The following is a 26,468-nucleotide window of genomic DNA, read 5'->3' on the forward strand; positions in this document are numbered from 1 at the left end:
ACTGATTTAAATGTTCCCTCTAACAATATAAGAGTGATACATTAAGCCACTGGAGGTGGTGGCTGCTTCTGCTGAAGGGTCAAATTACTTTTAGTCAGTCTGGATGCACAGAGCACTAGAGAGAGATTTCAATTTTCTTCAAATATTCTCATTACAGAGATGACGGCTGCCAAAGGGTCTCAGACCTTCATATAATTACATCTTCAATAGGAAAAATCTCAATTATAACAGAATACCTAATTATTACGCTGCCCCTATTCGAAATTGCCCTCACATGAAAGGAAAACTACAGCCGTATCATCCACTAAGCTGTGAGGACAGTTTCCACTTCTCGTAACAGCGCTGTTGTTAAGCACCCGAGAGCATTAGAGGGAAGACCTGTCACGGCTCAAGACCTGAAGGGAATGAACAGAGAACAAGATATGACAGAGCACAAACCTGTGTCCTCACTCCGCTGCCTTTTTTATGAAGGGACACCGATAACGCTGAGGGCGCTGGTCGGTGCAAAATACCAACCTCAATTGCCATACCTCAGAAGAGGCCTTCAGCTTCAATAACAAAACAAATTATTTTGACCAACTGCTGTGGCTGCCATATCGTTTTCCAGGCGATGTGGCGTAACATGGCCCATTTCCCAAATAATCAAACTTCAGCCAGTGACCATCCACCTATCAACAGGTTTGATCTTTCTCCTACATGGCAGCCATTTCCATCATAGCAGCGATGTAATTTCCCAGTGGGTAACGGGCAACGCGGTGCAGACTCATAGTGTAATGTACTGTGGAGCTACCATTCGGAAGTTGGAAAGTCGTCTTTGTGGAAAGCATTTGCATTCAAATCATTGAGTCTGAAATTGGTTCTACCTGTCTGGGATCAGGACTATCTCCTGTGGGTTCCCACTGCCAGTTAAGTGCAGTTTTTATAACCTTGAAGCGCAAGGAATGCTAATGATTTTTGATGAAGGGCCTATATGTTTTTCTTTGGACTCCTCCTAAGAAAGTAGCCCTCCCCCTCCCTCAACAGGGGTAGCGCTAGATGAGTCCCGTGGCAGTTTCCTATCAGAGCCCATGAACAGGCAATAATAGCCCACCAAACCTGCCAATTCCTCATAATAAAGAAGCTGAGCAGGCCTGGGGTGCCTCAGACCTCGAGAGGGACCAGAGAGGATAAAGAGGTAAAAACATTTATAGAGACTTTAGTGTGACAGTAGTTAAAGTTTTTCAAATTTCCCTTCGGTTCACATCTATTAAATTCCAGGTTGATTAAGTGCCTCCTCCTGAGGTTTTATCTCTATCCCCACCCACCTTTTAATTTAACTCTTGTTCATTACACTGTAGAGTCAAATTAGTGTTTACCAAGAGCAACAGCCCACAATGAACATTAATGTGTTTGTGCTCTTTAGTCTCTGCAATTATTTAAAGTTAATTTCCATCAAGCTTGACTGTAAATGTGGAGAATTCTTAACAATGTGCATCAAATACAAACAAACAAATCTTCAGTAATATAAAATATACTGTATACTGATGCTTTCGCCTCACCTTTAAATCTAAATATAAGCTCTGATGAAAAGCCTTTCATTTTTATCTTGTGGAGGAATAACTTATAGTTTGTTTAGGTGTCATAGACTTATTCAAATACATATTTTTCTTTCATTTCTATCTTATGGCAGAATAAGCAGCATTTTACTTAACACCCAGACTTATTCAAACACAACTTTTCCTTTCATCTGTCCTCAGCCTCATGTTTTTTAACCTTTGTCTTCTCTGAAGTCGCCACTGCTTCTATACCAAGGCCTTATTCAATGTAGATATACAGTACTTAAGGCCTCCATGGAGCATGAACCCTGAAGCAGTGACTGACAAGCCCGTAGTAATCAATTCACAAGCATGCTGTTCCAAGGCAATACTTGATCTGAGCTTCCCGAGCGGAGCTTCGAATGCTTCATCGCAATTTACTGACACCATGAAATCCAATTAAAAATGCATTTGGACATTGATCACCTGATGCACCCAGATTGATTGCTACTCAGAAAGCAACCTTGTTGTGTTTTTGTTCGGCCAGGGTCCATTCACCTTCCCATACCATATAAATGTATTGATCCGCACACCCACTCTTGGATCCATGTAAACCATTAAACATCCTTTCAGTGTTCATCCGTTTATGTGACTCATAGCTAAAAATGACTAGCACACCGCTTAGCAGACCAATAGGCTTTGAGACCCGGATGGAGATCTACAGAATAATGAAACCAGGTGATGATGTCAAGTTAACTATACATTATAAAGCGCTGTTTATCAAATTAATCTTCTTCACATCGAAGAAGAGATAAAGAATATAAATGCATTCAAATGTTCATGAACAGCTTGAATAGTTGGAGAGAGATATACCTTGTTAAAGACGGAAAAACATGTTTTAATTTAAAGGTCAATTTCTACTTTTCAATCAGTGTTAGTCACACATTTTCATTTAACATAACTGCAATGAGAGGAAAAAGCTACATGGTATGGTGTTTGAGTTGCTTGTGTGGTACGACTAATGCGAAAGAATAAATTGAATGTCAGTGAATAAGATGCATTTATATGTAAAATTGGCAAGACATCTCAGAGATGGAGCTGCAGGCAGACAGACCTGGAAAGTAATCAGGTATCAAATCCACTCGTCTCCTGTATGCATCGTCTGTGCCGTGTTGCACAGTGGAGAAGGGCAGGTGAATGGCGGGTGCTATTGTCTCTGAGCATTGGTCCACATGAATGACCCAGCCTGTGTCCACATTAGCACGGATCAACTCTTGTGGGCATCATCTCCTCAGGAAAACAGGAGCAACGAATCGACCAAATAACCTAACTTCCATATCCGGTAAAACCTGTGCTCTTTTTCACCCTTCCTGACTTTTGGCCAACTCAATCAATCTTTCCTTCGGTCTCCTCTCCTGACAGACTGCTCCACTTTCCACCTTTCCAGCATGTTCTTCTTGGATTTCGCCGCAATCTCTCCATGGCGCCCACCTCATCCCTACAGTAATATTCTTCACACTTTACACACTTCTCTTTCCCTCCATCTACTTTCAGATCTCTCCTTATCCATCACCTCCTCCATCAGCCACTCTCTTTTCTTCATTTCTCAGTAACCCCTCTACTGGAACTAAATATCTAGAAACTTTTCCCTATAGGGTGTCAGGGTTCTCCTCTCCACTGCAGGGAACCGCCTCCAACTCTGGCTGGGTCTGCACACGCCCACACAGGCCGACCTGGCGGTTAATGAGGCTGTTGAGTAAGACGGCACCTCGACTCAACATTGATCACCAGTCCTCTGTACCTCGAACTCTCCGGGAAGCTATTTGTCAAGGTGATAATTTATTTTGTAGCACCAGATACGGTGTGCAGGGGATTGGCTTGTTTTTTCTTCATGTGGTCTAAGGGCCTGACAGACACCATTCCAGGTCCAAATCAGGGTCATAATGTGTAACATGAAACACACAGAGCTGTAACTCACTGAGGATCACCTACAAACAGCAAATAAGACTTTCATCTCACTGAGCAGTCAAGGGAAAGGCGATTTAGCAAAGAAATGTGTGGCACATGTTCAAACTCAATTCCCTGCTATTCCTACCCACGCCTGTGCAAAGACATTTCGCTCTGGTGTCCCGCTAAGTTAGAAGCATTAGTAGATCCACTGCGCGACTTAGGGAAGGAGTGGGAGAGTGAATGAAAGCTTTGCTGTTGTTTTGATCATGCTGACATGGGGTGCCCAATTATGAAGATGGGGCCTGTCTAACCAGTGAGGCCAAACACCTGATGGGAGACGGCGGCAGGAGGATGGGACACTGCTTGTGGGTAGGCGAGGCTACCGCAGTGCACCGCTGCTCCCGCGTGCTCTCAAGATGTTCCACATCTCCCCCTTCTAATTGGCAGATGGCCTCAGATGCGAGATGATTTAATGGCCTGCGTGTGTGTTTTTTCCTGCCTCAGTCAGCCATTAGCAGGGACATCTGTAACGAGTTGGCCAGGCGCACTGCTGAGAGCGGAAGCTGAGAGCAACACTTTCTAATGGGGGGTAGTGTGATCGTGACGGACTTGGGCGGTAATCAAAGGACTCTGAGCTATTTCTTTTGGGTTATGATAATCGAGACATCTCGTTTCAAATTGTCCGCAGCGGAGGAAAAAGCTATAATAAATCGTCTGATGTTGTTTACCCAGAAAAACTGCATAGATTCAAACAGCACAGTATTACGGGGTATCAACTGTGTGACAGTCCCCTTTTGACTCCCAATACGCCAGAGCAAGACGTTTCTAGCTGTGCGTTATCATAAAAAGCCATTTTCATGGCTTTGGCACAAACAGCTTGGCTTCCAAGTGATCCCATTTCTTGCAGCTGTGCCGTAACCATCTGCGCTGAATGCAGCGCTCAAGGGTAAAACATTAAGGCCTCAACCAGAGCTTGGCCCTAAAGGCCTCTGGTTTCTGGCTCTCTGTCGCTGCCTTCATTTCTTACTGCTCCCTCCTGAGCTCGTCTCTATAACCAGAGCTGGATGAGGGAAGGAGCTGCATCGTTGAACAAGTGAGGCCTTCAGCTGGTTTTCTATGCATGTAGACAGAATGGTGGAGAAATGGCCCCGAGCCTAAGGCCTTTTAAAGCTTGATGGCCATCAGTATTCTTGCCATAGCCTCTGAGGATTTGTCTGCTACCTGCAAACTGGGTCAATTTTTGCATTATTTTAGAGATTTGTATCTCACTGTGGAGAAGGGAGAGGTTTTGCACACGCAGGCATGTAGACCCACACCTGCACTTTGTCTCTCTCTCTCTCTCCTTTTCCTTCCCTCTTCTCGCAGTATTCTGAATTCATTAAAATGAACACATATTTGTCATTTTAACACATAAACGCCAATTTGAAGCAACAGAATGTGCTAACGCTGTAATGAATGACTACACTGAGCGAGCTTACCCATGCTGTGAAAATCATTTTAGACGGAGCACATGCCGAAAGACTAATTAAAATTGATAGATAGGACTAATACTGATTGTGACACTCAAAAACCTGAGCACTTTTTTTTACCGAGCTTAAATGCAAGTAAGTCTCATTTAATGTAGCCCTTCACTATTCATGTCACACTGATGGGATTAACTGCAGTCATAAATCTGAAATGGTTTTTGAATGCGACTCTGCCATTCACACATTAACATTAATGAGGAAGTGGCAGTGCTGCGGCACCACCTTGACTGTTTCCATCAGGTTTTATAACAGTTTTCTCACTGTTTGACTTGAGGAAACCTATATATAAACCTTATATATAAATATTTGAATTATCCCTGCAGACGAATATACAATCAAATAACTTCCATACAATTTCTAATTCTAATCATCTACTGTACGTGTGCTCTCAGCTGAGCACCCTGGAGGTGAATGAGGGACCAGAAGCAGATGCGGGGTGGGTGGGTTAATGAGATGCAGGAGGGGACAGGCCGGCTGGTGAGACACAGCAGAAAAATAGGAGAAGGAAGAAAATAACCAAGTATGAGATAGAGAGAGGCGATAGGAGAGACCCGTGTCTGAGGTGAATACAAATGGACAGAGGAGGAACACAGATAGAGGAGGAGGTGTGTGTGGGGGGTGGACGGGGGGGCGAAGAGGGAGGTTGTGTGAGGAGAGGAGATAAAAGAATGTGAGAAAGATGGATTCAGTGTTGGCTAATGAGAAGACAAAGGCAGTAGAATCCACATCGATCTCTGCCCCACAGCAAGCCGGCTTTATAGCTCACAGGTAGAGAGAGATAGCAGAGCGCGGGGAAGCTTACCTGAGGTAAGCAACCTTACTGTTGTAGGAGCAAGTCCAAGGATAGGCTCAGATGTGTGTGTGTATGTGTGTGAGTGAGTGAATACATGAATGTGTGTTACATATTCACAGTGAGTGCTCAAGCACTATGGAAGTTTGAGCTCTGTGTGTGTGTGTGTGTGTGTGTGTGTGTGTGTGTGTGGGAGCAGGTATGGATGATGGACAAAGACTAAAGTGAAAGCAGGGTAAATGAAAAGATGGCTGCTTAAATGAGTTGGGAGGGAGTAGATGGATTAAATGTGAGCGGCAGAAATCAAATATTAATATAGTTAGTAACCACTCCGCATGCAGGGCGCAAAAGCAGGAAGACTGTAGAGGCAGTTCCCCCTGTGGAGAGGCTCCAGTGAGAGTGGGAAAGAAAGACATGATGAGAGATTAGAAGTATTAAGTGAGGCGGATGTTTGGATGTTACAGTCAGGTTTATGTCTCATCTTAAATCTGCCTTATTGTTAACGCATTTCAGCGGCTGTAAACAAAAGAAAACGCGTCTCTGCAGAGGACGCCCGCTGTCTTTGTAAACAAGTTATCAGCACAGGTGCGCGTCAACAAAGAGGGGACACAAGTTCATTCGCCGTGAACGCGGACAGAGCCGCCACAAAGAGCCACTTACAGTAGGTTTGAGCTGTTCCAGTACACCGCATGCCGGTCGCTGGCTCTCGACAGGTGCAAGTTTGTAAGCGCCAGCGTGATGAGGCTGAGAGAAAACGTTGCGAGAGCCATAATCCCTCCGGTGCACGTCCAGCCCTGGTTTCCCCCTCTCTTCCTTCTGCGTCCCCGCTCCTTCTGTTCCAGGCGACGTGTCGTTCACAACATCCCAGCAGGTCAAGAAACGCCTTTTCAAGTTCCCAGTTACCTTAACAACGGGCTGGATCAGGGTGACTTCTCACTGCTTACGTGTTCTTCAACTCAAATCCCATTGCGACGAGACCCATTTGGACATTTTCACTTGTGCCAAATCTATTTTGGACTTCTCTCTCTCTCTCCCTCTCTCTCTCTCTCGAACCTCCGGCTGCGCACTCTCAACTCACTCCTTCATTTGTTGGGCAAATTCTGCTTTCGTCAGGAACAACACAGGTGATGATGATAAGGCAACAGAGGCTACCACATTCACAAGTGACAGGTGAAGTTGCTGTTTGCTCTGAAGCCGCTGGTTCTCCGCTGACAGGTTTGTTGGACCTTCCTCTCCTCTCATCATCATCATCAGCACCAGCAGCAGCAGCAGCCACACGCTGCGCACACAACGCTACAAGCCCGCCCTCTGATGGAGGAGATGCGCTCACATGTCCATCTCCTCCGCCGCCCCGCCCCCTCGGAGCGTGCACGGCGTGCGTGCGTGCGTGCGTGCGTGCGTGCGTGCGCTTTTGTGCGCTGTTGTGGAGAAAAGCTATTAATTATAACAATAGTAAAAATGCTTCAAGATTAACATTAAGATAATAATTAGAAGCAGCATGTATTTATATTGGGATGAGGATTGAAATGAAGGTTTGTTTGAAGAGATTTGGGAGCACAGGTTTGGTTAATGGACTTCCACACACTGTAAAAGGTGTTAAATGTTATCAAAGTCTAGGTTAAGTTCAGGTTTTACTTTGGGATTAAGCTGGGAGCAAGACTAAAATCCTCACCAGCTGTGAAATGACTCATTATCACACATTGAATCATTATCGTTGTTAATTGCAAGCACACTGTTCAAATTCCTGTCAACAGCCAGAAAAAAAAGGAAGCTGTTTGATCTACAAATGAGCGACATATTAAAGGAAAAATCTACAGGATGATGATGATGATGGAGTGAGCTTTCTAATTTTCCATCAGACGACACGATGGCCCAACTTCAGATCGTAAAAGACAGCAAGCTATTATTGGTCAGAGTCCAACATGTAGTCCTGTCTTTTGGCCAAATCCCAGCAACAAGACTTTATAATCACCTAATCTGACACCAACCGCTGTTCAGGTTTCGGAGGTCCAAGATTTGCTTTCTAACATGCTTCTAGTCAGTCAGTCAGTCTGCCTGTTAACATCGACACAAAATGCACCATTGATTCCTAAGAAGCTGTGATCTTGATCGTGACAATCAGTAAAACATTCAGAGCTTTGCTCATTTGTGGCTTAAGCCTTATGAGCCCGCTCCTGGCTTCACCTTATGCCTGTCTGCAAATGTGATGGTCAGTCTGGATGCCAAATAGAAATGTTTGATTAAAAAAAAAAGCCTGATTCCTTTTGTTTGCAGCCTTTTCTATAGAAACAGTTTAGAGATATGAGGTTATTTTGGACTCACTATTCAGCCAAATTCAGATTAATATTCAAAAATGAATAGAGCCGGTGGAAGGCCATCACAAGTACAGCAATAACACACGTGTGAGTAATTATGTGTGTGCATACATATGTGTGTGAGTTTAACAGTGAAATGCAGACTGAGGGGGAGTGTATGAAAATGTGAGACTTTAATTAACCTGTTTAATTTCGCCTGTGGTGGTTTAACCACTCTATCTATCCTAACGGCAGGCCGCGGTATTAATGGCTCAGTTAATTCCAAATATTAAGCATTAGCCTCGGTTTGATTAACTCTGCCTATTTCATATCTCATAATAGTGTCCTTTACAGTGGAATTCACTTGGTGAAACTTTAGCTGAGCGGACCAAACATTATTGTGAATGACCTCCAGTGAAGAGTGAATGTTTATTACACTTCTTAGCCGAGTACCTGAAGGTCAAACTCACACTTCTTTGAGTGTGGTGATGTAGCCGGAGTTGGTTGTCGATCTGCTTCCTACTTCCTCTCTCTCGGCTCTCATTCATACACGCTGTCTGTCTAGTTTGCTCTCGTTCGCTCTCACTCACTCTCTGCCTCTCTGTTGTTTTTGTCAGTGATGACGCCTCTCTTGAGTGCCCTCCAGGCATGTTGCCGTGGCGACTGGAGTAAAGGGGTGGATGAAAGAGCAAGTACCATCACTTTTTCTCTCTTCTCTCCCTGCTTTTATTCTCTCTCTGTCCCACCACCTATCTGTGTGGCTCCACTGGATCACTCGCCTCCATCCCCTGTAACATTTGTCATCCTTTTGTCGCCTGGCACTCTGGAGGAAAGTGCTGCATATAAGCGCCGTATTCAAACATCTCCTCATAAACTGATCATCTCTCGCTTCCTGTTGCGTCCTCCGACCACGCAGTGCCAATAAAAGTGAGATGGAAATATAGAGAGTGACATTTAATATGTTTCCTGGACCCCTCTCAAACAGCAGAGGAACAAATGCATATTTATGACGTTCTTTGTGTGTATGAGTGTGTGTTTTGAACATGACGATGTCATAAGTTATTGAACACATTTCTTCTTTTGACTTTGCACCATCATGTGATGCACTGTTTATGCTTATAGCCTCCTGCGGCCCGTGCAGCTGCACACTTTGTATTTTGCTATAGGCATCAGTCCACACTATAGTAGTAACAGTTACCATGGCTCGTTACCTTGACTCAAGGTAAGGTTTGTGATTAATTCATGAACAGCAGCTATGGGCATATTGATTATTCAGATAATTTATTATCATCAATCAGCCTCAACACTTTCATATATTCTCGTTGACTTCATATTGATTTCCTACCAACTTCATTCCCAGTGTAAGCAATATTAGAGTCGTAGTGTATTAGAGAAATGTGCTTGTTTCTTCCTCAGTGGGATTTCTTTATTCTTCTTTCTCACTTCTATCTGTGTAATTTTCTTCCCCTCCCATCTGTTCCTCCCTTCCCTGCGTCTCATTTCAGAGTAATCTCATCTTTAATGATAATGGATTAAAACAAGGTTGTCTTGATTGAGTTTAATGTCCAGTGGCGGAGTCGGTAAACAACGATTTATTTGATTAATCAGTTAATCTAGTGAAATGTCAAACTTTGAATATAAAGTAAGTGTGACAAAAATAACAACACCGTCACGAGCCTTTCTGAACTCGGAGACGCAGACAAATAAACACCTCCGTGTGAAAGTAAGGCTGTGTAAAAAATGTATCTCTGGCCTGCTGCCGATGCTCAGCACTGTGTCAGCAAACTGTGCCGACACACTCACCTCGCCAACCTTCCTCATCCTCTTCTCCTTACTTCTTTCACTTGGCATGAATCTGCATTTTGCACTCGCTTAACTCCAGTATGCCCATATAAGTGAGGGATGAATAAAAAGAGAGAGGAACAAAAAAGTTATGGAGTGTGAGAAGAAGAAATAGAGAAAGCCCGGGGGAACAGAGAGATCAAGGGTGCATGCGAGGAGAAATTATAGTGTAGGAATCAAGGGGCAGTTAGAGAAGGTTAAAGGAGACTAAAGTATAAACTTAAAAACTGGAGAGTGTAGAAAAGGAAGATGCAAAAAGAGACATGGAGGCATTGGTAAATGGAAGAAAGGCCAACAGTGTTTTTGGTAATGGCATGGTGCTGAGGAGAGTCCTGGCCTAAGCTCCAGGTGGGCTTCCATCGTTTTGTCCCCTCGAGTGTGGTGCTTAACCTGCCTCGCTTCAGTAAGTACCCAGCTGTGCAAATGGCTAATGTGATTGTGAAGATATAAGCCCAGGATAATGGCATCTGCCAAGCAATCAAGGACAATGTTCCTCAGCGTCGGGCCGTGATGAAAAAGGAGCACCGGGGAATGGATGCTAGGATGAGGGCTGAGCCTTCAGGGAAGGTAGTGATGTGTTGGTAAATGGTCGTAAAGAACGGAGGGCTGGAAGAGCAAAGTGATGAACTGCGAGGACAATCTGTTTAAGGGAAGAGAGAGAAATTAAATGGCAAGATAATGTTAAAGAGTGAATTGGCATGGATTAAAGGCAAAGACTTCTTAATAAATCAAATATGGTCATCATATGAGGGCTTGGAACACACGCAGAGAAGAGTTTAAACTGGTCTGGGAACTGTTGCTGGGTTGGGCCTGTAAAGCCATTGTATGTTATAGTAGGCTAAACTAAAAACCTGTCTAAAAGACTTGGTTTGAAACGAAGAATGAATGTTATGTAATGTACTCTCTACTATATTTAGTGTGAAAACAATGGTTGGAAAACTGCCACAACTTCCTCCGTTAAGGTTTTAAGGTAGTATGCTTGAAGCGAACTCATGTCTGAAGGCAAAAGTGGAGCTGTTCTGAATGGCAACTGAAGCCAGGGTGAACAGCCAGCCATTATACATACAGTATAGTGTGCGTACAAAAAGAGAACTGTGGAAATAGTCTGAGGAAAGGAAAAAGAGAGTTTGAGAGAGACATTAAAAACCTGATAACTTTCTCTTCTTGCACAACAGCAAGTGGCATAAAGGGAGGGAATGGAGTTTGCAGATGTTTGACTGCATGACAAGCACATCGGTTGAACATTACCACTGCCTTCATGATGGCCCCTGTATAAATGGAATACACTTTAACTTAAAGAGACCGTCATGAGTTGCTGAGTCCCGAGACACATACAGACTGAAGTGGGGGTTTTTGTTGCCTTTTTTGCTGTTATTGTGTGGAATTTATATATTTGTAGGAATCAAAATCTCACATTTCACATGTATCCTTTCGTTTAACACATCTAATTACTATACAAATGGGACTTCGATGAGAAAAGGCAGTGAGAATGCCTAATTTGTGCTTTGGCGACGCTCATTCCCCTTTAAAAATCTGCCTGTATTTTCACAGTGCTGCTCAGGCCTTTACTTCATAATTTGAAGTTGTTGAAGCATGTTATTGTGAAGAACAGAAATACAGTTCATAATGTGTCCACAGAATTTATGTCAATTTGGACGATGTAATATCTCCACAAAACCAGCAGCCCTCGATGTTTACGAGGAGATAACGCTGTACGACTTTGAAGAGGCCAATTTATTTGTATCTATGTTAATGTGTACTTTCAGACCTCTTTTCATTTTTGGAAGAAAAAAAAAAAAGATAAAACAATAATTTGGCTGCAATAAATCTGAAGAGGCGTTAGAGGTCACGTACCTTCAACAGAAATTTGATCATTTAGAGTCGACCGCATCAAATTTTGAAGGCGTATCAGATTTCTCAACAGAAGCTGAATCACGGTTAGATGGTAATTTCTTTATGGTCCACACACACTTTCAGTATTCAATAATTCAGCAATCCAAAATAGATCTAATGTATAATACGTGGCCTGAGAGCATGTGTATCAAATCTCATCTAATTTCATCCGTGATATTAAGTTACACAGTTTTTGGCCTTTGCTACGCTGCGCAAGTGAAGCAGGCTCGCTCGAAACTCTCTAAAGAGCAAACACATCATGTTCTGAGTTGTTTCGACAAAAGTACAGTTTTATGTCAGGTCACAGGATTCACTTCAGTTCGTTCGACTCTTATTTAAACCTAAGTGTGTCTCAGAAGGCAAAGGAAAGCTCATTTTGTAGACCCAAGGTCAGCCTAAAGCACACGATGGCCTCTACTTGGAAGACCTAGAGGCAGTGAGAGGGTTAAGAAGGTGGAGGGGTTGTCGAATGATCGAAAATTATGTTTTGACAGTCAGTAGGTGGTAGGGCATGGGGAACGCCGAGAATAGATGCACTTTCAATGGCATGAAATATTGAGGAGAGGAGAGGGAAAACAAGAGCCGAGCAGCATGTGTCTGATGAGCAAACAAAAAGAGGAGAAAATTATTAGCATGACTGCTGCAGGGGAGAGTATTTTCCACTGCACAGAACCGTCAGGAATCTGAACAGAACCGTGCAGAACATCCGTGTTTTCAGTGCAATTCAAGACCAGGAATGTTGAACCTGTAGAAAATGATCAAAATCAGTTGAAGCCATTATCATGTTTACGTTTCTTTATTAAAGTATCCGGTGTGATTTATATTATGCAAACAAACGTGGGAAGAGAGGATTCAATAAATGACGCATTATGATAAAATATAATTAAACAGCTGAAATTTAATTTGCAGAAGAAATCTGAGCTTAGAAAATATGAAGCTGACATTGTCAAGAATATGGTATGATATGTTGCAGATATACAGTACTGGCTGTCTAAGTAATATGGAGTCATTAATTAATAACCACATATTCACTCTATATTGATTTGACTGATATTGTTGCTGTAAAAGCGTACGATAGATAGATTCTCCAGGATGTCCCTGGAAATCATTGTACATCATGTCCTCCAGGTCAAAGAGGAAAAGGACCATCCAGATTGTTACCAGCACACAGTTCAAAAGCCAGCATCTGTGATGGTATGGGGGGGTGTAAGTGGCCATGCCATGATGAGTAACCTGCACATCTGTGGAGGCACCATTAACGATGAAAGGTACATATAGGAATTGGAGCAACATATGCTCCCGTACAGGCAATGTCTTTTCCAGGGACATCCCTGCTTATTTCAGCAGGATGATGCCAAAACCACATTGTGCCTGTTTTACAACAGCATGGTGTTGTAGTAAAAGAGTGTGCTTGCAGTCATAATATCTGTACATTACGAAGTACGAGAGAGAGACTGCCGAGCAACTGAAGTGATATATTAAGCAAGAATGGGAAAGAATTTCACTTTGAAAACCTGAACAATTAGTGTGCTCAGTTCCAAAACACTTGCTGAGTGTTGTTAGAAGAAAAGGTGATGTAACACAGAGGTAAACATGTCCCTGTCCTAGTTTTTTCAGAATGATTTTATACTTATGAAAAACAATGCAGTTTACCAGTTTGACCTTCAAATATCTCGTCTTTGTCCGTATGAAATAGAATATACTGTATTTGCATTCCTCTTATTAATTACATTTACAGTGTTATGTGTTACCATAACCCTAGATAGACAGACAGACAGACAGACAGACAGACAGACAGACAGACAGATAGATAGATCATGCTGAGAGCTACGGGAGGTATGAAAAAAAATGCTGAGATGTTGATTGTTCTATCTGGTTTAAAAGTTGTTGTGTTTTTCTTTTCCTCAAACTCAGGGGACTGGGTTTCTACGCAAAAACAAACAAACAGCTGAGTCAATAACCAGTCTCAAATCAGCAGCCTCGACTGACCACAGGACGAGCATCGATTGAGGAAGCAATTAAGTAAGCATCTCAATGTATTCATAAAGGATTGTTTCTCTCCTCACCTTCCCTTTGTTGCTCTCCATCCGTGCTCATTGCCGCCTGTTGATAAGTAAAGGTAGTCGTCCCTGAAACCCTTTTAATGATCAGTAATTGGCTGGAAAGTGGGCGTCACCGGTAAACACAGCTCCCCTCTCATCGTCTCTTAATGACACAAGCTGGATGGCAAAGATTTCACTTTGCATCTCATCACTGTGCTTGCCCACACCTCTAATGAGAAACCGTGGAAGTGGAACTGCACTGGCACTGAGGTTTGACTGGCAGTGTAAATCAGAGTCAAAAGGCAGAGTTAGTCATTGCCATCACAGCCTCGGGGGTTGGCTGTATCCTGCATGTAAAGGGCTCCATAGAGTGCTAGGAGAGCAGTTATTATTAGCATAGAAACGACACGCAATATGCCATAATAGCTTGTACAGTACACGTGGCAGAAACACTGAGATCAATGTGCGACTACTTATTGTTATCCGTCGTCTCTATATAGAGACTTAGCTCAGTGTTGTCAAACAATGATAATCCTTACACGCTGCCTCCACTCACCTATCCATCTATCCTTCATCCGAAAATATACAGCCGTACTAAACCTGCTGCGTCTTCACATCGACAGCTATTTTTTGCCTCCTCTGTAAATGTTAGGTCGAAAGTTCACTTTGAAATAATGGAGCATGTGACCTTTTTCTCTGCGAGCAGAAGATATTGCTCCCGAGGAATTGGAGCATTTTGGATGAGAGGGCGTACAGAGGAAGGAGGGGTGAGGGGGGACGAAGAAATGCCCTGAGGGAGAAGGAGAAATGTCACAATCAGTACCGGAGCAAGTCCCGGCGTGGACATCAACCTTTCTCCGTGCGGGCTTTATGGAACGAACGAAAGAAAACAAAACACAGCCGCTGGTTGATGGCTTCACACGAGGAAACACAGATTCTGAATGAGATGAGATGAGGGGGAAGACATTATGAATGATGATGACACAGCAGGTTCAAATCTAGCTGATAATGGTTTGATTATTTATATATTGTCAGGCAGAGAGAAAAACGCTGCGTCATTCACAATATTATAGGCTAGAAGTGCTGTAGATTATTGCCGTTCATTGCATGACCTGCATGCAACAAGTTAATGTAGCTCAGTGAAAGTCTGAGGTATCTGCACTTTACCATTTCACTTCCCATCTACAGTTATTTGACAGCTATAGTTACTGGTCGCAGCTCAAACATGACAGTTTGCTGCTTTTCTTGTATTTAATTAGAAAAAAAAAAAGAATCATCAGCTCTGTTTAATCGCGACTATAGTCGAGAGTAAATGGGTTGATTAGGAAAGTAATCAGCAGATTAATTAACGATGAAAATAACCATTAGCTGCAGCTCAGTATAAAATAACTCAAAATTAGCTTCACCTCAACCAACTACAAGAGAAAATGCTGCTTCAACAACACATGGGTGATAATCATCTAATCATGTACTCTATATTTTTTCTGGTAGTACTTATGTATATTTTTTTAGTAACATTTTACTTGTAGTTTTACTAGAATTTTTACAGTGTTTGCATTTTTAGTAAAATCTGAATCTGAAACCTCCACCACTGCTGGCTTGGGAGCCCCTCAAGGGTTTGCAAGATAAATTCAAGGTGTCATGAAGAAATTAAAGGGACACCCAGACTTATTCTTATAACTGCAGCCATTCTGACTGTGGTCATGCTAACTTTGCACATGTCAGCGGATGGAGTTTGTACCCAGCTCACGTGGAACTGTAGATGTTCAAACTTTCCATTATTCTGAGAAAGTGTTCACACTGTATGTTTTTGTGCAATCTTTTAGTCTTTCTCTTTGTGATATGTTGCAAACTCCATCTGGCACTTGCACGTTTAAGCGAAAGCTAGAAATTATTTGCAAACAGAATGCAACCAAGGTCTTAGTAAATTTTTGCACAGATGTATGCGAATGGTTTGTGTTTATCAGATCAACTGTTGATTCAAAGGTCCGTCGACTCGGTGAAAAACGAAACCCTGTCCAACTGTTCAAAAGGACTTTACTCTTGGTCGTCTTCTATCCGCAGAGCACAGATCACAGCGACACATGGCAGGATGCCCAGAAGGCCTGTACTTGATGCTCAGGATTTCAATCATGAGTCCGACTGATGCTCAGGTCACTCATCCCTTTGGCTTTGGACCAATCCTAGCAAGTGATGCCAAAGCAAGCCGTCATGAGGTCACTATGTCAGGCCTGACCATCTTGCACAAACCTCCGCCTGCAGGGCCGAAGGAGCTGACTGACCTAATTAGCTGTTTGAATAATTGCCGTACTGTCTGGCATGCAGTTGATTTGGGTGTATGTGTGTGTGTGTGTGCGTGTGTGTATGTGTGTGCTTAAGTGCTTATGTCTATGTAACAGAGGGAGCGACAGCGAGAACAGATGGTCAATGGCTTGGCTAAAGTGAGACATTTTCGGTGCCTTTCGTTCATGGCTATGGGTGAATCCAGGTTGTTGGCAAAAGTAAAAGGAGCCGCCATTTCAGCTGTTGCACCTCACTTGTTAACCCACAGGTAACACTACAATGTATGCAATGTATGTCAAAATATGTCAAAGAGATCCTAGAAGCTGTTACATATTTAGAATATATATTAAAATAAAGATAATAATCTACACTTTTTAACAGAATGTAGCCTAGTTTTAACAGACAGCTAGATGTATGTTCTGTCCTTCTGTTATCAGTGCTCCATAACTTTTGGATAAGTTTTGGAAACAATGTAAAAGTAAAAGTAGTCACTTTAATTTTTATAAATCTCCATTAAATCCTTGTGTTTCATTCACATTCAGTCAAACAGGGAATACAGTAGATCAAGCAACCTCTCTTCTGAGCCAGCACACCACGGTTTCTGACCGAAATTCTTTCATGGTACAGTATCATGTCTTTCTAATTTTTTATTACATTATGCATTTCTTTAAGTTCACAGTGCAAGAAATCATGGAGTTCAATCATAAGCGAGTAAACCCTAGCTGTTACTCTACACAAAAGCAATACTTTCACACATTTGCAGAACTCCATGTACAGAATATGGCAGAAATGGAATATAACATGCACGAATGAGAATCATTATGTTTTTATTGCCTAATAATGAGCCTTATATGTCGACAAATGTCATGGGTCCTCTTCCGTCGAGTCTGCCATGTTGAACTGCCATGTTTCTACAGTAGTTTAGAACGGACAAAGTGGTTCTGTTTTCAAGCATTTCTCCTTCACACTAGGAAGGAGAGGGTGAGGTGACAGGGTTGCAATCAGCAACTACACCTCTAAATCCCTCTAAATCTTACACGCTGCCCCTTTCATGTTTTTCCCAAAAGCCTGCCGATTTAAAGAGTAGTCACGTAGACGGTCAACATCTGGAGGATGGGGTCGACTGCCGACCTTAAACAGCCCAAACATCTCTACTCACTGTCAATGTAAATGCGCAGAGTTCACCTATGCCACCAACGGCGGCATCACTCCAGAGCACATCGCATAAATCAGCTGCTGGGTTTGTCTACAGACGTGTCAACATCGCCCACAAGTTAGCGGGTCTCACACCTCTTGTTCTGTCCCTGATCACATGTCAAGATAGCACGTCCAGACTGACCCTATTGACAGCACTCCCAGCTGAGAGTTACACAGCAACATCAGGCTCCATTTAAATCCCCTTGTTCCAACTTCTCCCCCAGCACCCAGGCTCTTTCTTTTTTTTTTTTTGTTTGGTGAACATTAGAACAAGCCACAGGGGGATCAGCTGATGCTCAGAGAGCTATTTTACCAAGCCTCACAGTCCGCTCTGCTGTAAGCACTTGTACAAAGGCCAAGTGCAATGTCTCAGAGGAGTAATGTTAGTCAGTAGTCCAGTAAGGGAGGGCTAATGAGCCAAGCAATCAGTGTTACTTGTTCATAGCACAGTGACACACAGCTGACGTGGTTGCATATGGAGTTAAACAATCCTCATGAGAGACTTTGTGTGGAGCTACATCTGTTTTTAAGCTGAATAATACCCAGATTGTATGGCAGCCATCTTAGAAGGAATATGCCCGCCTTGTTTTCTTTTTCCGTGCTCACTGATGAGCCGATTATCGAGGAGGGCGATGTCTGCGCAGAAACGGTCATCAGATTGTTCTATTTCTGTCTTCATCGGGCTGCCAGACTGAGTTTCTCATTACGTGATGGTTTTTCCTAATGTTAATTAATCTTTTGGGGGGAAAAAAAATGCCATTCACACATCAAGAGAAGGGAAGAAGAGTGAATGGGATGTGAAACCCTGAAGAGAAACTTGTTTAGTTACATTAATGTTGAACTTTAGTGGGAGATAGAGAGGGAGAGATGGAAAAAGGTAATAGCGTTCCCTCGATTGAGGATGCCTCATTATTTGTGGTGATGTGAATCGCATCAAAGCAGCTTATTATGATCATCAGTGCTCGATAGTGGAGATGGAGGTGATCCACTCCAGGGTTGAGGGCACAGCCGTAGTGTGCTATTGATTTGGCTGTTAAGAGGTGCTTGTGTTACAAAGGGCATGCATCTCAGTCTTCCATTAAGATAATTATGCTTTCTATTGCCTTTTTGCACACCTCTGTGGCCCATTGAATGAATAAAATCACAAATAATTAAGTTGCTCTTTATGTGTTTTTTGCAGTGCTCGAGAATCTAAGCAGCTACGTGCCATGTGCAAGGTTGGGCAGGTGCTACAAGAAGAAAAATAAATACTTTCTCAACGGACAAATTAGATGGATTGAGCGTAAACCGCAGGCTTACGGTGATTTCATGATGTTTCCAGAAAATTCTAAATTGGCCCCTTAAATGTTGAAATTTCAAGAGAGCAATTTAGGTTTGAACTTAATTGGGTGTTTAAAGTTACATACTGTAGATGCTGCCGAAAAGTTAGTCTGGCATGAAAGAAAAAGAAAAACACACTCTATAATGAATGCAGCCAGTTTCACATTACACAGGGCTTTAACCCCTAAACTTGACACGGTGCCCTCTGAACACACACTGCTTGTGGTCTTCTTCCACCTTTTTACTCGACACGCCAAGGGCCTTCTCGGAGGACCTGTTTTGTAGAGAACCATTTGGTATTAGCATTTTCAAAAGGGCAATCGAGTCAGCGCGTCAGAAAACAGGGAAAGGTCACCAGGTTTCCTGCCGCTTAAAACCTCCACACTCTATCAAGTTCTTGCCTTGCTGCCACAGACCGGCTCATGCCAAATTGAGAGATTGCCCATTTTTCTCCCCAGTGACATTAAGAGGGTCATTTAGCACTCCAGCTCCAAAAACCCTGATTGGTCTGAACAAGGCCTTACCCTCCCCAAACTGCAGCAGACAGAAATCAGTGGAATGTGGTAGCAGGATCTAAGACCCCCAGACGATTTAGGGCTTGGCTGTGACATGACTGGCACTGAACCTCTGGGGTAAAACCAGCATGTTGCGTTGGGGAAAGGGCTGAGAGCACAGGAGGGTGGTTGTGGGGGGATTTCTCCATGAACGTCTGTCTGGCTTCCAGTGAAACTGGCGGTGCGTGCCTGGCGCGTGCTGTGTGGCAAAGCAAGCAACGGCCCCCACGGAGGCTGGTTCCAGCGGTGGGGGAGATGTGCTTACACGGTTGAGTTAGCTAAGCCTGCAGATCCAGAGGGGACAGAGAGGGTGGCATGGGGAGGAGAGGCAGAGCTCCAGGGAGCAGCGTGAGTCTTGGCTGTGGATAAAAGTGATGCCTCGCAGGCGCCGATATCTCTGAGTACCCCGGGGTTGACCTTGGCAAGTCTGCACTGACTGCCAACCCATCTGTTTGTTATAGAGACGTAACGGCTAAGGGGGTAAATGAGGTACCTTATTACATGTTAGTCATTAGAAATCTGTTGAAAATGCTGCATGCACCAAACTGACAAGAACAAGTTCATAGATCAAAATGAAAAAAAACGATATTCTCATAACATCCAGGGAAACCAAAGAATGTGAAATAAAGACAGTTGGATCCACCAATTTCGTTATTTTCTAAACACATTTATTCACTTTCACTGTACAGAGCGAGTATCAAAAAAAGTGCAAATATTAGCGAAATGTGTGATCTATGACATTAAATTCATGTGTTTATTGTTTGACCCTCTTTCAATCTTGTTTTTTCACAGTTCATCTAAAACGACTTGTTTCTCCCTTAATAGAGCCGATATTGAATGCTGAGATCTAGCTTACTTCCTCGTCATTGTACAATACGTGACTCAGCTGGCCTCATCTCAGTTTAAAATGACACATTCATTGGTTGCAATTAATTTTTGAATGTGTCCACTTCACCTATGCCCTTTACCTACAACAGTTTTTTTGTACCTCATACTTCAAATTGTCAGCTGAGGCACTCTACCCAGTTTTTCATCTTTTTCACTCCTGCAGTTCAAAAGCAGAGCTTTTTATGCTCAAGGCTCCTTCTGACCTGAGTAGTCTGTCATGTTTAAGAATGATTTACTATTTTAAGAGAGTGACTTTAACAAACATCTTTATTTAACAGTTGTATTAATATATTTACTGTTTTGCAGTTTGTCTTAGTTTTGTCTGGATTATGGATTATCATAAAGAAATAATTTGCATATTCAGATTAGCTTTTATCCATAGCAACTAACAGTAAGTGCATTCAACGTTGTGGATAAGACACAAGTATTGCAGCAATCACGTGTTTTCATTGTTGATTTCATTCTGTGTATTGTATGAATGATACATTAGCATGTACAGAATGAACAATAAATCCATATGGAGTATGAAAAATTAAGTATAATGACTGTAAAATCCGTCATTATGCACAGAAGAAATAAGTGAGTGAATGACCCTGAAAACATATAATCCTCCTCTGCCTTCCTCTGTAAACGTTCATTTTACGTGGCACATTTCTGTATTATTTTTCTGTGTTTTTCCTTATTGGTTCAAGTAGACAAGGCTTAGGTGGACAGGATGATGTCACATAATTCAGTGCACCAATCATAATTCAGCAACATTTGAAACCGAATGTGATGATGATAGTCGGTGGGCTGTTTGGGCACAGTGAATCAAATCGGATTAAACGACACCCGCACAGTCCTGATACAGCAGATTAGCAGAGTTTTTGAATGTTTAACTCTTTATAAGTGAAAACTAAAGATGTTTTTTGTCTGAACTTTGTTGCTTATGTGATTTTGTAGTCAAGAAATACAGGAGATAAGTTTTCCACAGCTCTCAGTACCAAACATATATTTACACCTACTGAACAATAAACCTGAATTCTTATGGCTCAATACTTCTTTTTTATCATGTGTTGGAACCTAAAATACTTATCTGCTGGTGTGACACATTTAGGCTTTTGTTTACATTTAGATCACAGTTCTTTCTGTGTCTTTCTAAATCTCCATTTATACTGGAAATACTGGTCTCCAAGATGTAATTATGTGTACTGTACTTCAGCGTATGTTTATTATTGCCAAAATGTAACTGACTAATATCTTTCCTCTCCCACCACCTGGTGTCTCTCAGCTGTTGGTGATGTGTTCTTATAGATGACAGGGCCTAAACTAATGTGAAGTGGCACACTTGCGGTTTGCGTGGATTTTATTTTCCTCAAACCAAATCTCCTGATTAGAATTGAGAGTGGCGCACAGGAGCACAATGAGTTTACTGAATCTCGGTCGTGTTGTTTTCATTTTCTCCTCCCTCCTCTCGCCATCAGCCCTTCATTGGCTCTGTCAGTCTGTAAACGACGACTGAATGTGTCTTTCCACCTGCTCCTCTCATCATCAGCATTTTATCATTGCCTGAATGCTCTTTTCTCGCTCATTGCCTCCTTTCTCTCCCATCTCTTATGTCTCTCTTCACCTGTCCTCAACCAGTCCCCCTCCCCACCTTCCACTTTCTCACCATTTTCTCTCCCTTTATTCCCCTCGTCCTTTTTGCCTGAGCGGCATGTGGTGAGCAGGTAAATAAATCACTAAGCAGCTCTGGAGAAGATAACGAGGCAACGGGGGATACTCTGCACTCTGCAGATGTGTGCAGATGCTTCGCCTGGAGCCACATGGAAGAGGACCATGCCACTTGATATATATACACCAGATATCTGCTACGCCCCCTGGAAAAACACATGGACTCTAATCAGATGCTCCAAATAAACACTGTTTGGGATGCATGCAAGTGTAATATTTAGCTGTCCTGCCTGTATTAGATTGAGAAACATTTGGACGGGGCAGCGAAGGAGGCAGGGGAAAAAAGGTAATAGAAATGTGCCTGTAGTCAACCTTTTCTTTCATCCTCTCTGAATCCGCCACTCACCAAAATTATTCATCGTCTCTCCCAAGGAGTCCAAGGGAGCCAAGAAGGAGGTTAAGAGACGGAAAAAAATATGCCCTGGGTGAAATTTCACTCTTGGTGATTTTACATGCAGCAGATACAGAGACAATCACCAACACGCAAAGGCCCAATTACACTTTCCGAAAAGAAGAAGAAAGACAAAATTGTGACATTAGGGTAATGAAGGAAAACTTTGCTAATGAGAAAAAGAGAGACAGAGTTTATTTCTACGCCGGTTTTGGTGACAGACAAAAGAGCATATTTCAAGAACAATGAAAGACTCAGAAGAGGACTTTTAAGTTGCAATTAAATCCCTGCTTTGGAAAAAAAAAAGATTATTCAAGCCCTGAGAGAAGGAGAGCTAGCTTTCATTTGGAGGAGAGAGAAAAGGGGAAAAAAATCAACGAGACGAGGAAAGACGAAGAGCAAAGAAGGGAGCAAAGGTTGCCATCAGAGAGATATCCTCTTACTAAATAACACTAATAAGCAACACACAGAGCTGAGGAACACAGGGACAAATAGATCGATTGTCCACCCACCAACCGAATGTTGGGCGAGGAAAATGATAAATGAGTGAGGAAATATTATCAAAGCGCATTATGCAACACACAGTTTGCCATGATTGCATTATATTGTTATAATTAATGTTTGGGTGGGTGTCTGATATGAAAAGGATGTAATTATTGCCATGCTGAGTATGTGCATATGTGTAGCGTATGCATGTACGCACGCCGGTTTATGTTTATGCGCGTTTGCGTGTGATGCTGCACATAGAAGTTTATGACATTGAAGAGTTTTCTTCCTGCTGATTAGGCAGGTGAAGTGTTACAGTATATTAGGATTTGCTCGGCTAAATGCTTCATGGCATCTAGACAATGGCTTATTTATTAACACTTGTGCCAACCACTGGCAAAGCAAATGGAAGCTCAATTAAGGCGAATAAATTAGGATTAACGCAGAAATGTGGCGCATTTTCATTTTAATTAAATGTGTTTATTATTTATTTCCAGAGGCGATGCAGGGGGGGCAGGGAGAATCAGACGCCTCACTGCCTCCTTACAGGACGACACAGACTGAAGGAGAGTTAGCCAGGTAGAGGTCTTTGTCATCAGAGTGGCTGCTGGATTACACACATCGTGCACTTTCACATTTTATGATAAAATGATATGGCTGTCATTAGTTCTGATAGAAATTCACAGAAAATCCTCCTCATCCCACTGCACGATTCTAAACGCATTTATGATCCCTGCAATGCGACAGAGGGAGCCGAATCAACGCGGCCCTTCCATTTCATTCTTTTAAAGTTACGCTTGGCGAGGTTTTATGAGCTCCTACACAAATCATATTAGATGAGTTGCCACCAAGTCATTCCTTATATATTACTGCACCTCATCACATCCCCAGACAGAGGGGAAGGCAAGAAAATGCAGTGAGGACCCCCACATGGAGCGCCTCATCGCTAAATGGCAGAGAGACAGTGGAGGGGTGACACGCGTCGTGTCATCGATGTCATGGCAGCGCGTCCCGCTGTCTTGTACGGTATAATCTAACCAGCCTGGGTGCTAGACAGGCTTTTTCTACCATGCCAGCATGACTTGTTGGAATGGAGGTGCAATGACAAGACCAGACAAAATCAGGGACGTGATGCAGGCAGATGCACAAACAGACAGACATAATCAGACATACACTCTATATCCACCCACACGCATGCATCTCAAACTGAATTATGGACCTCTGTTGAATGGGTTCCCAGTAATTTCAGGCCCATTATGTGGTTTCTTGGTATATTTTTCTTATATTTTCATATAAATTGCCAAACATAATTGGTATAAAATCACATTGAGATCATTTGCAGTGCTGCTACAATAAAGTTTATCACCAGAAATGTTTTAAATTTCACTTAAACTTGGCAAACATCATTAGGTTTTGATATCTGAATCAGCCCTGTAGAATCAGACGGCAAGTTTCTTTCTCGATGTTTTGATGCCGGTTATTGAGGAAAATATCCAGTGAAGGCAGTACAGTACAATTTTAACTCAACTGCATAAATCAAACCAAAAACACAATGCAGTCACACAATATGTTGCGTTTAACCGAGAGGCTTTATTGGAGAGGATCAATTCAGTTACCATGTTTCACTTTCACAATTGGTTTCCCCAGCCACACATGACTCTAAAACAGTAGTTCTCACCAACCTGATTATCCTGAGGGGGTCGCGGCTCTAAAAGGCTGAGAACCGCTGCTCTAAAACAAACAAAATGAGGAGAAGATTAAGGCTAAATGGGCCACCGAATGCAGGCAAGTTCACAGAGAAAGAGAATAATCCATAAATTATAAGCGAAGAAAGGATTGTGGGAGGAAAGCAGATATACTATTAAGGTAATTTACAATGTTTCATCAAAACACAATTCTTGAAACATAGTAAAAATCAAAGGAAACATTACCATATCAGTAAGAATGGAAACAGTTTTCACACATTGCTTTGCCTTTGAAGGTGTTTAAAGGTGACAGGCCGTACAGACAAGGCTCAGTTTGCTCATCTTCTGCATAAAGCCAGATTAACATACTGTAATTACTGCCAGCTTGAAAGTGGTATTACAGCAGGACAGACGGGCAATACAGGGAGGGATCCAAATCTGCCTAATCTGCAGAGATGAGTGATATCTTACTGAAATGACCAGAGCAAAGCCACAGCATCAAAAGAAAATCTATCAATCACAGAAACATACATACTGTAGTCGAGGATCCGCAATAAATGAAAAGGTTATCCTCTCAGTTTAGTTCAGGTTTGTCTTTTTTTGTTGGAGTGGTAAATCTACATTTTACATTACATTACATTTATGACCGTCTCAATACAAGACTACTAAGTGTGTTTTTGAACAAGCTCTTTGAATCTGTGGAAATCAAACTGGAGATAAGTGTTTCACTTGGAGCATGTGAGGGTAGGTTGGTTATTACATAATTACATCAAGCGTAACCCTTTGTTGTGCATTAGCTCCCCTCCACACCTGAACCCCGTAGGAGGAAAACTGAAGCCTCAGCAGCACTTTGCTTTGAGTGGTATAAATACGCCTATACGTCCATTGTCTTCTTGGCTAGTTACAGGCATGAATCAGCTCGCCATTAGACTTTCATGAGGGAGCAGAAAGACAACCCACAGCTTTTATTTCCTTTACATTACCTCTCCGGTCGCACAGGTATGAAGGTGCTTTGCAAACAATGATATATAGCACATATACTCACACGAATGCATTATCTTAAAGAAGAGCCTTACAGTTACGTATCATAGGAGAAAAGGGGTTTAGAGCCTGGAGCCAGACAAAGATGGAAACCCCGTGGTATTGTAAACACCTAGATTGGGAAGTAGTTTGAATGGAGCCCATTGCCGTAAATTAGGTATTAATTCCCTGCAATGAGTCTTGCATAGGAAGTCACGTTGACAGCGGCTGGAGACGAAATTAACAAAATAATGAGATTTTGACAAAGAGAAAGGAGAGAATGGGCAAAAGGACCGGATGGGAGGGACAGATGAAGGAGAAAGCAGTGAGACAGAAAGACAGAAAGACAGACAGACAGACGGACGGAGAGACGGACGGGAAAAATGAAAGAAAAAGAAAAAGATGTCATTTCAGAAGAGAGGGGAAGATAGGTGTGGAAAATGAGGAGGTAAGTGCAGCGAGAGAAAGGGCAGAAAGGGAGTCATAAACTGCATTTATAAACACGTCTCTATAGTAACCAACTGGTAATTTCACTAGCGGGAGCACAAGGGAGGAGGGGGGAGGAAGGGGGGCGGGGGGGGACAAACTGGGCCACCGTTTACCAGCATCGCTAGAATCAAGCTAGTTATTACAATAAAGGGACACAGAGAAGAAGAACACAGGGAATGTTTGGGCGTTAGAAATCAAAAGATAAAACTGACTCAGAGGTTGTTTGGATTAAAAAAAACAAGACGGGGGAAAAAATCACTGACTTGTAGATGGAGGGAGGGGAAGAACAACCAAAGGGGTGCTCACATCACATCGCTTTTCTTTAAACACAAGCAGGAAAACAGGTCGTGTTCCCCAGGGCTCCATAATTCTGTGATTGGTCTGTAGTTTTACCCTGCTGGGGGAGTGATTCCATCCCTTCCTTTTTATTGTGAGCAGCTTCCAGGGCGCTCTGAGCCTCGCTGTGTAAAATCACAAGCAGTTACAGCCCACCTTTACTACAGTAGGTAGGTGATAATGTTGGCGGAGTAAAGACAAAAAAAAAAAAACGGGAAAAAAAAAGGTGAGACTGAACATGGAACGTAGAGGTCA

The 26,468-nt window shown here is 42.6% G+C and overlaps 1 protein-coding gene across 1 annotated transcript in view; it reads right to left on the reverse strand.

The window, feature by feature from the left end:
* efna3a (ephrin-A3a) overlaps positions 1 to 7,080 on the reverse strand; it is a 59,614-nt gene extending 52,534 nt beyond the window's left edge. Inside the window, exon 1 of the mRNA XM_019264176.2 lies at positions 6,441 to 7,080. Within this exon, the coding sequence (XP_019119721.1) occupies positions 6,441 to 6,550 (110 nt within the window). The 5' untranslated portion in view covers positions 6,551 to 7,080. The remainder of the gene's footprint in view (positions 1 to 6,440) is intronic.
* Positions 7,081 to 26,468: the final 19,388 nt, after the last annotated feature.

Source organism: Larimichthys crocea, chromosome XIII (genome assembly GCF_000972845.2).
Source record: "Larimichthys crocea isolate SSNF chromosome XIII, L_crocea_2.0, whole genome shotgun sequence".
Classification (NCBI taxonomy): domain Eukaryota; kingdom Metazoa; phylum Chordata; class Actinopteri; family Sciaenidae; genus Larimichthys; species Larimichthys crocea.